At 41.5% G+C, this 13,730-nt stretch overlaps 1 protein-coding gene across 3 annotated transcripts in view; it reads right to left on the bottom strand.

Annotated features, from left to right (window-relative positions):
* Nucleotides 1-13,730, bottom strand: part of SORCS1 (sortilin-related VPS10 domain containing receptor 1) — a 749,465-nt gene that overhangs the window by 139,085 nt on the left and 596,650 nt on the right. For all 3 annotated transcript variants that reach the window (XM_006831326.1, XM_006831324.1, XM_006831325.1), the window contains exon 10: nt 7,117-7,263. In XM_006831326.1, coding sequence (XP_006831389.1) covers nt 7,117-7,263 — 147 coding nt within the window. The remainder of the gene's footprint in view (nt 1-7,116; nt 7,264-13,730) is intronic.

Raw genomic sequence — 13,730 nt, forward strand, 5'->3', positions numbered from 1 at the left:
AGTTGTCTTCCAAATTTCTTGGCAGAGATGAGTGAGTGCCTCCTGTGCCACCTCACTTTCTTGAAAGATTTCAATTTTTATTCCATCAATTCCTGGTGACTTGTTCTTTGCCAATTCCTTCAATGCAACTTGGACTTTCTCCTTCAGTATCATTGGCTCTTGATCATATGCTACCTCTTGAAATGGTTGGACATTAACAATTTCCTTTTGATATAGTGACTCTGTGTATTCCTTCCATATTCTCTTGATGTTTTCTGCATCATTCAATAATTTGCCCAGTGCATCTTTCAATAACGAAAGTCAAGGCCTGAATTTTTTCTTCAGTTCTCCCAGCTGAGAAATGCTGAGCGTGTTCTTCCTTTTTGGTTTTCTGATTCCAAATCTTTGCACATTTTGTTATAATATTTGGCTTTATCTTCTCGAGCTGATCTTTGAAATTTTCTTTTCAGCACTTGTACCTCCTCATTTCTTCCATTTGCCTTAGCATTTCTACGCTAGAGAGCAAGTTTCCGTGTCTCTTCTGACATCCATTTTGTCCTTTTCCTTCTTTCTTGTGTTCTTAATGACTATTTGCTTTCTTTATGTATGATGTTCTTGATGTCATCCCACAACTCTTCTGGTCTTTGGGCTTCAGTGTTTAATGTAGCAAATCTGTTCCTCAGATGATCTCTAAATTCAGGTGGGATATAGTCAAGGTCATATTTTGGCTCTCATGGACTTGATAGTGATAGTGGATCCAGGCAACCTGAAGTCTTTGGCAACTTCAATCGTTTTTCTATTTGTCCTGATGCTATGTGTTGGCCCAATGGTGACGGGTTTGTTTTCGTTACATTGAAGTGCAGCCCATACTTAAGGCTACAGTCTGTGTAATTACAAGACATGGCAGATGGTAGATCGATCAACTGTAGAACAAGTAGATCCTTAGCAGTGACTCTTTTCATAATTTGGTACAAAGTTTGAGATTCTGATATGAGTTAAGGAGAGTCCTTTCCCAAGAAAAATCAGACAAAGAGACGTGCATACAGAGTTTAGATTCAATTTCTGGAAGAGCAGAAACTCTTGAGAGCCACAATAAATGTCTAAATCTGAACTACAACTCTCTTGCCTTGTCCTTTTATTTGCTAATATATCTAACAAAATCCTTCGGCCATTCATTGTAAGTACTTAGGAAATGCTGTACTTAAGTGAACCATGAACTGTGTTCCTGGCTCAGTGGGTTACAAATAAAAATTATTAAGTGATACACATTATGTCCCTATTCCTTTAGGAATTAAACAAACTTTAATAAATATCAGATTAATTGTGGGTTAACTTAGGCAGTAGCTAAGTTCCCAAATAGTATCCCCAACAATCCCTCAGTAGATCCTTAGTATAAGAGTCAACAGAAAGAAGACGGAGACCGTGGGCCAATGGGCTAGGTCACTCTGTCTCTCTCTGATTATATGTTGAGACATAGCCAGTGCAAGGCAGCAGGAAAGCAGAACCAAACATCTCCTGGGACAACCAGCTGCTTCGCTCCAGAAGAAAACTGAATCCACAAAGAAGTTGGGGTCTCTCTCCAGGAAACACTGTGCTTTCCCTTGGGGCCCAAGGATTTGTCACAGACTCAGCTCAGTTCATGTCTTACCTCTTGGGAGCCAAATCCTGAGGCTCTGGAGTCAGGTGGACCCTGACCTGTAATACCATATCTAATTGTACAATACAGTCTTCAGAGGAAAGAAATCCCAGCTGAGCCCTGCGGGCAATCAGTCTAAAAGTTCTAAAAATATAGCCCCCAATTACCCTGGATGTCTTATTTCTATAGAATACATTTTACCAGGAGCATTCCATTTGGGGCTGTAATTCTGAACTTGTTCCACATTTGTAACAGCCCTGTCGGAAAATCTCTTTTCTAATCACTAGTCTGTGCTTTCGGGGACACTGTCACTCTCCAAGCACACACAATCTAAAATCACTTTTGATCTCCTTTCTGCCACCAACTCCCAAGCCTAAAGAAGGTTTTTAACAGTCTCGGTCTCCTGTAGCTCAGAGATTTTCTTTCTCATTTTGTGCCTTTGGCAGATTTTTACAAAGTGATTTGGGTCTCTCCTCCCCACTCCTCTTTGTCATTTTTCCCTCTTTGCCCTGCAGCCCAATTTCTAAAGCTCAGATTGGAACTACATTAAGGAACAGGGTTAATGAGAGAGGAAGACTGGAAGACTCCTGGGCACCATTCATCTATATCCCATTAACTCATTTTTCTCCAATCTTATTGAGCCTACTGATTCTGTTAACTTTGGGGCCAATCTAAGCCCATGAACTTCAGCAGGTGGATATGATGATAAATCCTATAGTAAGATTACTAGTGGGAAGGGAAGGCTTCTACTGATGTCCCATGTCCAACTGAAACAACACATGTCAGTGGAACATGTACGCCAAACAAACACAACTTCCAAAACAACAGGTGTGTTGCACCTACCACCTGCCAGGTAGAATTACTGGAGCTGGTCATACAGTGACCAAAATGGCAGCCACTGTCCACATGGTCATAGAGTTTACATTCAATCAGTGGAAGATATAGACGACAGCTAACAAACATATGTGATGATTTCAGCAAGCGCTAAGGGCCATGAAGCAAAAAGAGTTGAGGGAAAAAGGACAAGGTAATCAAGCAAACAGCTGAAAGCTCAGAAAAATCCAGAGTGGGGAAAGCATTTCAACAGAAATAGTGTCCAAGTGAAAGAGCTTGAGGAATATATGTGCATGGTAAGGTTACAATGTGTAATGAAGGCCCCAGATTTTCTCCTTGTTTATACACCAGAAGAAGATAGAGCCAGATCACATGGTAACTTGCAGACACGGTAAAGTATGTGAATGTTATTCTATGTGGGTTATAATGTCATCAGAAGGTCTACGTAAGTGAGGCACATGAATGTTCTCAAGCCCATTTATGTAACATTTGAGGAAAGAGAAAATGCTGTAAGTGAAGAAAGGCAGATCAGCGGATGATTGTGTAAGACCAGGAGCATGGGTACTGACTACCAAGGAGTACAAGTGAACTTTTTACGGTGATGAAAATGTTCCCTTTAGAATGTTAAAAATGGTTACAGGTGAATATATTTGTCAAAGTTCATCACTCTTAAAATGGGTACATTTACAGATATTTCAGCTCAAAAATGTTGATTTAAAAGAGAGATCCCATTGGCTGCTGCATAGAGACTGGACTACTTTACAGTAGACAGGTGGGCCAGTTAAGACCCATTGCTGGTGGGGGGGTGGAGGTAGAATCCCCACTAAATTGTTTTCATCTTATCTAGATGGGTCTGTTGAAAGGAGATGGGGATAAGATTCTTATGATTCAATGGTAAGTAATTGTTATTATGACTAATTGCAACTGTCACAGCTGTTAGGTAGAAGTTTTGTAACAAAAAGAGGGGAGTAGTTAATCTTACAATTCAGGAACAGAGAACTCTAGGACCATCAAAGGAGAAGAGCAGGAGCAGAGTGTGGGACCCTATCCAGAGAAGCAGTGACACCAGAGATGGAAGCAGAGATAACAGTATGGAAAGAGAGAGCAGCTGAGGATTCTAGACTCAGGTAAAGAGAAAGGCTGTGTGTTGCCAGCCAGGAGGCAGGCTTGCAGAATGTGGCCTTTGGTTGTTTAAATGATTATATATTCCTGAGTGATTTTGTGTTCATCCCCCACCAAAACAAAGCAAAACAAACAGAGGGAATAGAAGCAAATACTATTGAATGATGATACACAGAGGAGATTGTAATCATTATAATGAAACCGTGAGTGTAAAACTGCTGTTCCTTCATGTAAATGAATCACTCAATTCAAAATACAAACTTAAAAAGGAAAAAAGAACCCACTGCTGGAGGGCAGGTGGGAAACGATGGTGGTCTGAGTAGAGTGATCATAGTGAAGATAGGCAGGTAACCAGGTAACACATTTATTTTTTGTTATTTGTCATTGTTGTTCAGTGTTGTCAAGTCAGTTCCAACTCATAGCGACTCTGTATAGGGTTTTGAGGAGCAGCTGTGGGTTTGAACTTCCAACCTGGTGGTTCTCAGTCTAGTGCTGATCCTATAGTACTTCCTGACCAAAGGTGGTAGCTAAAGCAGGCAACACCTTGCTAAGTACTCAGTGCCAAAGTCATATCTAACCATGTGTTTATTATGCTAGAGTTTCCAGGCAAACCTCTTTAGGTGGCGTAGTTAGTTCTCTCCTAGACATGCAATGTCAATAGTGCACAAAGGACCCCATGAAGGCACTTGTGCCTCTTAAGCATCTTGGGCTGAATAGCGTAATGTTCCAGCTAGGGGTAGCTTAACTAGGCATGTGGCCTGCTTTTAAAAACACCGCTGAATTGTGCCTTGTATAAAGTAGGTATTCAATAAATAACTGCTACTTTCACTAACTCGGTCACCAGCTCTACGTCCTTACAGTAGCAACTGGCTTTCCGCCCTGTAAGTTGCCACTAATCAGGATGGAAGCTGAGAAAAAGACTGAATTTTAGATTGATGCACAATGACAACTGTGATATCCTCTGCTACTAATAAGGTCAAACTATGGCTCCTGGCAGCTTCTCCAGTAAGAGGGTCAGCCGCCTACTGCTGTGTGAGATGAGTCTGCAAAGTGACAGTCCAGGCCTTGTGGGATGGCAGGAAACAAGCTGCATGTGAACACCACCCCAGTCTGGAGTGTATCAAGCATGTGAATACAGATATATGTACATATGCCAAGTCCTGTATGCTAAATGAATAAGGAAGTCCGTAGAAGAATTGATGCCTTTGACTTATGGTGCTGGAGGAGAATATTGAAAGTGCCATAGGCTGTCAAAAGAACCAATAGATCCGTTTTGGAAGAAGTGCAGCCACAGTGCTCCTTAGAGGCCAAGATGGCCAAACTCCGTCTCTCATACTTCGGACATATTATCAGGAGGGACCAGTCGCTGCAGAAGGATATCATGTTTGGTAAGGTGCAGGGTCAGAGAAAAAGAGGAAGACCCCAACGAGATGGACTGGCCAAGTGGCAGCATTGATGGACTCAAGCGTGGCAACAGTAGTGAGGTTGGCCCAGGATTGGGCAGTGTATTGTTCTGCTGTGCATAAGTTCACTATGGGTAGGTACTGACTCGATGGCACCTAACAACAACCCCTTTAGGATAACATACTTGTCTCTTCTTTGTTAGAATATAAGCATAACTTTTGGATTGGTTTCTAGCATTTATTATTATTATCATCGTCATTATTATTATTGAAATCAATCGTATCCTCCAGTCCTCTGCATTTACTTGGTACCTATGTGTCACGTCTACAGCAGACACCAATGTTACAAAGAGCACTGAGATGTAAGCCTATAGTCTTTCATGTATTAAACTAATCTCACTCGAATAGAAAGCAAACTCCTTGAAGGCAAGAACCACCTTTAACCGCTTTTGGACCTCATTAATTTAGTCAAATATGAGACTAAATTCCTGCTGAATCTACTTATGGTCCCCCAAGAAAGGCAACTGATGGAAGGACACATACCAGTACAGTTGACCCTTGAACAATATCGGGTTAGGGACACAGATTTCCCACACAGTGGAACAGTTGCATATAATTTAACTTTGACCCACATAAGTTTGAACTGCATGGGACCACTTACATGCAACTTTTTTTTTTCCTGCCATGCCACATGGCATTTTAATTGAATATTCCCAGCCCTTGGGCTCACTGTAGTAGCAGGAAAAAAAGAAATCCTTCAAACTCATGTCCTTCAAATCTATGTTGTTCAAGGGGCCTTTGTAGCGGTCTCTGTAAGGGACCAAATATTAACTATGTTAGACTTTGAGAACCACAGTGTCTCTATGAAGAGCATTCAGCTCTGCCAATGCAGCACTAAGCCACCCTCAGCACATGGATGAATAAGTGGGACTGTGTCCCACTGATATTTACAAACAAGTGGACCTGACTGGCTTCAAAGGTCATAGTTTACCAACCACTTGTTTGGAGAATGAAATATAAGTGAATAAAATTGTTATAAACAGTACCAATATATGTTTAGATCAGTGGTTCTTATCCTTTTTATGAATTATGATCGCCTCTAAAACTGTAATTAAATGTCTCAAATGGATTCGACTTGATGACACCTAACAACAACTACAACGGAATATGTCCCTACCCAATTCAGCATTCAGTTCAACTCGACAGGTGAGTTCACATACCATTACATATGTAACAAGTACCTTATGGGAAAGTCAGGGTGTTTGGACCAAAGCCTTACCCTATATGGAAACTATCATATCCTTCCTCAAACTGTCATTTGAGGTCCTTCTCAGAACTCAGGTTGGGACAGAGGTTTCTGGACCTGAGTAGACGCTTACTCATAGTGATAACTAAGGTTTTTGCGTCAACTTGGCTGGGCTAGGATTCTCAGTGGTTTAGCAGTGAAGATGTAGTTATCACCTCCATGATGAGATCTAATATGATGCAAGTACCTCCATGATGCAATCTGATGTGATCAGCTCTGATCTGAAGTGATTATCCTGTGATTGTAAACCCTCACTTCTGGGATGCTCATGGGGCCAGATGCAATCTACAGGGTTAGGTTGTATCTAGAGTCAATCTGTTCTGAGTACAAAAAACCAGAGAAGTGAGAAGAGATCGAGGGACGGACCCACTGCCACCAGGAAAGAAAGTGGAGCTGGAAGTAGAGTGCACCCTTTGGTCCCTGTACTGTGACATTCCTAGATCTGGCAGAAGACTGGTGCCAAGACACATAGAGGACTCGCAGGAATGCTGGGCCCACAGATGCTGAAGTGAGACAAGGCCCTTTGTCCAAAGCTTGTGCTCTGAATTCGGACTTCTGGCCTCATACACTGTGAGAAAATAAATGTCTGTTTGTTGAAGCCATCCACTTGTGGAATTTCTGTCAGAACAGCACGAGGGAGCTACGGCACTCATGTGCTCTGATCTCTTTGACCTATCCTGAAATGACGTTTGAGACTCCCTACCATGCTCTGTCCCCATGTCCTTCCCTGCCATCTTTTGCTCAAGAAGCCCCCAAGCAATCTTCATTTGCTTATTTAACACCTACTTTCCAGCCTCCCACTACATGAGATGTTCTGCTCTGATATGAAAACTTACCAGCAAGCAGTGCACGGGGTCCCCTCTCAGATCTGTGTCTGGTGCCTGCAGCAAACGCCAGTCTCTGCCTTTGTTATATGTGATGAAAGTCTTCACTTGGTTGTCAATCTTCTTGTTAGCCAAGAACATTCCCTTTATCCCTGCTACCTGGGAAAAATTGACATGGCTGAAAAATACATCAATTTGAGAAGGGAATATCTGTTTAGTTTAAAACAAAACAGGCTGTCAAATTCAGCTGAGAGCACCTGACTTGAGGAAGAGAGAATGTGGACAGAGAGAGAGAAGGTAACCATTAGGTAAAATGATACCCAGGACTGTGGGACAGAAAGCAAGAGATTGGTGCCCCTCAGGTTATGGGGGATGAGAAAGTCATCACACAGGTTCAATAGAAGCCCACAAGGAAGAAACCTGTCTGTAGTTGTCACCGGAAACACTGTAGTGTTTCAACTTTGGTGTACTAAAAATGCTAAATGTTGTTGTTGTGTGCCGTGGAGTCGGTTCCAACACATAGCGACCCTGTACAAGGTTTCCAAGGCTGTAAATCTTTACAGGGAGCAGAAAGTCTCATCTTTCTCCCGCAGGACAGCTGGCAGTTTCGAACTGCTGACCTAGCGGTTCGCAGCCCGATTCGTAACCACTACGCTACCAGAACTCCTCAAAAATGTTAAATAGCTATCAAAATATCCATCGCCATCCAGTTGATTCCAACTCCTAGTAATCCTACAAAACAGAACAGAACTCCCCACAAGGGTTTCCAAGCCTGTACATTCATGGCAGCACATTGTCACATCTTTTTCCCAGAAGAAGCTCTATTGGTGTGCTGTGTGTCACTGAGTCTGTTCTGACTCATGGCAAGCCTGTATATGATTCCCAAGGCTGTGAATCTGTACAAGTGTAGAAAACCTTATCATGCTTCCTGAGTGGCTGGTGGATTCGAACTGCTGACTTTATGGTTATTAGCCCAACACATAAGCTAGTGGGTCTAAACTTCTGACCTTCCAGTTAGCAGCTGAGACCTTAACCACTGTGCCACCAAGACTCCTTAATGTAGGGAATTGATGTTGCTCTTGTTAAGTGCCGTCAAGTCAGTTCTGGCTCAGTGACTCTGTACAGGGTCAGTTTGGAAGTTTTGAACTGCCAACCTCGAGGTTACCAGTCCTGTGCTTCTCCTACAGCACACCAGGACTCCAATATAAGATAGTAAGTAGTAGTTGTTGTTGTTAAGTGCCGCGGAGTCGGTTCTGACTCATAGTGACCCTGCACAGGGTTTCCGAGGCTGTAAATCTTTATGGGAGCAGAGAGTCTCATCTTTCTCCCACAGAACAGCGTGTAGTTTTGAACTGCCAACCTTAAGGTTGGCAGCCCGATTCGTAACCTCTATGCTACCAGAGCTCCTTGTAGTAGTAAACAGCCTGATTTAATTATTAGTGCCTTTTTTTCTGTAAAAGATAGCTCGTCTACAGCCACCAAAATACACTTAACAAAAGAGAAAAATTTTAAACTTAAAGAAATAGTGGTCTCCCTCAACTGTCAAATAACTGCTGTGCCATTCCTATAAACCCATGGTCCCTACAAAAATAGCCCTTATTAATTATTTGGTTCTGAAAATAGAATCATCCCCTCTCTTCTATGTGTTAGGAAAGTCTTTATAATTGGTAAGTTGTCAAAATGATGAAATAACACATCAGTAACTGTGCACTATATTTTCCAGGTGTTTTATTTTAGTGTTTATCAAATACTTCATGAATATTTGATCCTGCTTGGAATTATTATAACCCAGAAAAACCAGGGGGCGGAAAGGAAAGAAGCTGAGATACGTTGAGTATTGCATTCTAGAACGACTTATACAGCATCTTGTTTAATCCTCCTGATAGCCATGAGATGCAGGCATTGTTAAGCCATTTTTGACGATGACTAAGTGAAAGGTTTTATCAATTGGATTTTGGAACACACAGAGAAAAATAAGTGAAAAGTTACCAAGCATATTTAAATCCATTTAACTTAATCCAGGCTCTTTATATCATGGAATAAAAACTGTTAAGCACAATAGAGGAATAGCTGCTATCTTTTCAATTCTTGCCATGCATCAAACATTGTGCTTAATGTTAATAATATGCTACTCCCTTTATAAGGAGCTCTGGTAGCAGAGTGGTTATGAGTTGAGCTGCTAACCTCAAGGTCAGCAGTTCAAAACTTTCCTCAAAAGAAAGATGAAGCTTTCTGCTCTTGTAAATATTTTACAGCTTCAGAAACCCTATACAGGATCACTGTGAGTCAAAACTGAACTCCACAACAAATATCATTTAATCAATCCCATTATAAGGGTGAGGAAACTGAGGAGCAGACAAAATTTAAGTGATTAAGGTCACCGAGAGTGGGAATCACAATTAAACATGTCTGATTTCAAACATTCAACAAATAGCTCTGAATTTATCAATTCAAAAGTTGGGTTTCAATCAAGAGGATATGACATTTTGCGCTGGTTTTTTGAAAACAGTCAGACTTCATTAGTCTGTACCTGCTGATTTGGCATCTGGGACAATTTAGAGTTGGGCCAGCTTTGTACTATTGGAATGGAAGGTTTGGTAAGCAAATACATGATACAAATGAATTGCTGGGAGGAATACTTTGAACTACTTAGGAAAACATGCCACATTTGCGTAATTAACAGCAGCCCAAACCGTTTCTTGTACATTGTCAATCCTTAACAAATGTGGGAGGCATAAACTCCAATGGCATGCTACCGCTCAACAATGGTGTGTGTTAATTGCATATAATATTGAGTTATTCACTAGCCATACTCCATAAGAGCTTCTCAACAGGGGAAGCCCATGTTGGTTTTGCATATGCTCTAGAAGCTGTAACATACCTAACAACAACGAACCTGCCAGTTGTTTAAAAATTGGATTTCATAAATCAGAATTTTCATAGTCATTCCGGCCTTGCCTCCCACAAGCCTGAGCACACGGAGGTTCATCATGCCCAGGAATGAGGAATGAACTTCACCTTAGTCATTCACCACTCTAGAGGGTTAGAATAAGTACAGAAGGAATAAAAATGTTACCAACTCAGGAAATTACATTGCTCACTTTCCTTTCTGCCCTCTCCCTTTGGGGCAAGGGTATGGGAACGGGGTAATGTATGTTGAGGAACTGGTTCATTTGATTTGCAGAAGTAGTGACTTTATTGGCCCCTGACTGCTTGGCATTATCAAATGCCACTTGAGCAGAGAGCTTCACTTTGTCATTCATCTCCGACAGCTTGGCCTTCAGGTTTATCTTGAGGAATAAAAAGTTGGCAAAGTCAAGAGAGTATGTGACAACAGGGGATTGAGCAGGAGAGGGCTTGCTTGTTCTCCTCTAGAGTGGAGGCCATTTGTCAGGGTGAAAATCCCTTTTGGCCTGCTTGTGGTCCCCCTTCCTGGTCTACAAAGATGGTCACTCCTATTGTTGAGCTTTGTATCGTTCACTGCTCCTCGGACTCTGAGCCTGAGAAATCCATCCTTCTGTGAGTCTTGCTGCTAGTTCTAGACAGGAGGTTGTCAAGGGCTTTTTTGTAACATCTTCAGATTACTTGCAACTTCTACCTTATTACTATGGAGCGTCAGAAATCAAGGGGGCAATGTTCGTGCCTAAAAAGAGAAATGTGTGTATGTGTATGTATGCATACGTGCACAGGTGACTTGGTGGTAGAAGTCTCTCTTTCCATATGGAAGAACCAGGTTCAGTTCCCAGCCAGTAGAGCTCACTGTCTGTCAGTGGAGACTTAGAAGCTGCTAAGATGTTGAACAGGTTTAAGTGAAGCTTTAAGGTGAAGATAGACTAAGAAGAAAGGGTATCATACTTGGTAAAGTTTAGGGTCAGTGAGATGAAGACAACCCTTCATGAGATGGATTGGCACAGTGGTGGCGACAGTGAGCTCAAACAGAACCAACATTGTGAGGGTGGTGCTATCTGGGCTGTGTTTTGCTCTGTTGTACATAGGATTGCTATGAATGAGAACTAATTCAACAGTACCTAACAGCAACTGAGAAGAAAGGTCTGCTTCTGAAAATCTACCAGCATAAACCCTATAGATCACAAGGGTATAATCTACAACCAAGCATGCGAATGGCATGGGATCAGACAGTGATTTCAATAACTAAATTACATTAAGAACCCCCATGACTTTGCTCCTGAATACTTCCCTACCCCCATCGCATTTCCTGCGTGTATGTTTGTGTGTCTCATTTCACTCTATTATGCATGAGGTCACCACAAGGCAGGGACTGGCTCCATAGCAGCTATCAACAACAATAGGAAACATACTTGACTATGTGTGCACATACTTGCATAATGTCTGGAGTTTCATTGAGGATATGTGGACATATTTATGGTGCCAAACAACTCTGTTTACAGTGTATGCATATTTGTGGAGTGGGTGAGCTGGATGGAAGGGATGAGAAAAAATAATACCCCCTATGTAAGCACTGTGGGTTAATGCATTGGACTATAAAGTGGGTTTGAATGGCAACTTTGGTGGTTCAAGCTCACCAGCCAATCTTTGAAAACCCTATACAAGGTTGCTATGGGTCGGCACTTAATAACAACAATAGAAGACATGTCTTCATATAGACAGTTTCCAAGGACAGATATTCCTATAGGAATGACATATCCTGTTGTTGAGAGGTTGTCCTTCTACAGGGAAGACTGTGACCTTGTCTGCCCTTCTGAAATTTACGTAAAGATTGCTCACAATGATGAGTGTGTCAGGAAGCCACTTTAGTCTCTTTGCAGCTCCTGGAAGGGGATTTAGTAAGAAAATCTTATAGGTAATTAATAGCTATTTTGAATTTCCTCATATCAAATGAAAACCCTGATGGTGGAACGGCGAATCAAGTGCTTGGCTGCTAACCAAAAGGCTGCTGGTTCAAACCCACCAACTTCTCCATGGGAGAAAGATGTGGCGGTTCCCTTTCATAAAGATTCACAGCCTTGGATACTCTACGGGCGGTTCAACGTTGTTCTATAAACTTGCTATGTGCTGGAATAGACTCAACAGGAATAGCTTATATGTTTTTGTTTGTTTTTAAATATCATATGAGGCAAACACACCATTCTAATTAAACTTTAAAGATGTGTCTTCTAGCTCAAACCTCAAACCTAATACACAGCACATCAACATACATTCTGTGCCCTAGCATAATAGTCTCAAAGTAGTTAGTATCTTGCCTTCTGTTATCTTGCTCTCTTTGTTCTTATAGACCAGCCACACCCTGACTCCCTCCCTGGTCTATACCTATCCCTCCCTAAAGTCCCAGCTCAATAAACCTTTTCCAGAAACAAGAATCTCTTTTCATCCTAACTTTCTGAAAATCTTCTTCGCTGGACTCCGATTTGTCTCTCGTATAAGCATCTGTATCTTGCCTATCAATAGAAGTGTGAATTTCTTTGGACATCAATCTTCACAGAAATGTCTCTAGTTAATTTATCACGTCTTTCCCTGTGATCGCTCTGAATTGATGGTCTCCTGGTCCTTGGGTTGTCATTCTATCCACTATATTACTTTAAAATTAATTGTTGTTGGTCACGTGCTGTCAAGTCGGTTCTGACTCACAGTGACCTCTGTACAACAGAACAAAACACGGCCTAGTCCTACATTATCCTCACAATTGTTGCTATATATGAGCCCATTACTGCAGCCAAGAGTCAATCCACCTTTTTAAGGGTCTTCCTCTTTTTCACTGACCTCTACTTTACCAAGCATTATTTCCTTTTCCAGGGACTGGTCCCCCTGATAACATGTTCAAACTTATGTGAGACGGAGTCTTGTCATCTGTACTTCTAAGAAGCATTCTGGTTATACTTCTCCAAGACAAATTCGTTTGTTCTTCTGTAAGTCCATGGTGCATTCAATATTCTTTGCCAATACCATCATTCAAATGCACCTATTCTTCTTTGGTCTTCTTTACTTACTGTCCATCTTTCACATGCATATGAGAAGGTTGAAACTACTATATCTTGGGTCAGGCACACATGACACAAATTAATAAGTAAATAAAAGTCATGTTGTTGTTGTCAGTTAAAGTGCTGTCAAGTCAATTCCGACCCATAGCGACCCTGTATAGGGTTTTCAAGGAGTGCCTGGTGACCTCAAACCCCCAACCCTGCAGTTCAAACGACTTTGCAGCCTTACACATTAGCCCACAGAGTCACACCAGGACTCCAAATAAAAGTAATAATAGGTCTTACATTCTTGCAAGTGATTTTCCAAGGTTCAACCATTGGTGTCTGATCACTTGGAGCGGAACAGAAGGAGGCGCGTGAGGAACAGAAGTCTGTGGAATGGGTGACTAACTGCCATCATGAACAACTGCCTCCTTTGCCATGAGACCAGAAGAACCTGAATGGTGTCTGAATATTTTGATCAAAATTTCCAGAGAAAAATCCGGATCAAAGCAAGGAAATACAGAACAGAATTTTAAATTCTCAGAAATGTTTGACTTTCTGGAATAAGGGAGGGTTGATGAACTCTAGAAACTATTGTTCTGAGAGAATCTTTATATTTTAAACCAAAAGCATCCCTTGAAATCATCTTAAAACTACTAACAGTTTAGCTTACCTTGAATAACAGTT

Source organism: Chrysochloris asiatica, unplaced genomic scaffold (assembly GCF_000296735.1).
Source record: "Chrysochloris asiatica unplaced genomic scaffold, ChrAsi1.0 scaffold00003, whole genome shotgun sequence".
NCBI classification, from domain to species: Eukaryota; Metazoa; Chordata; class Mammalia; order Afrosoricida; family Chrysochloridae; genus Chrysochloris; species Chrysochloris asiatica.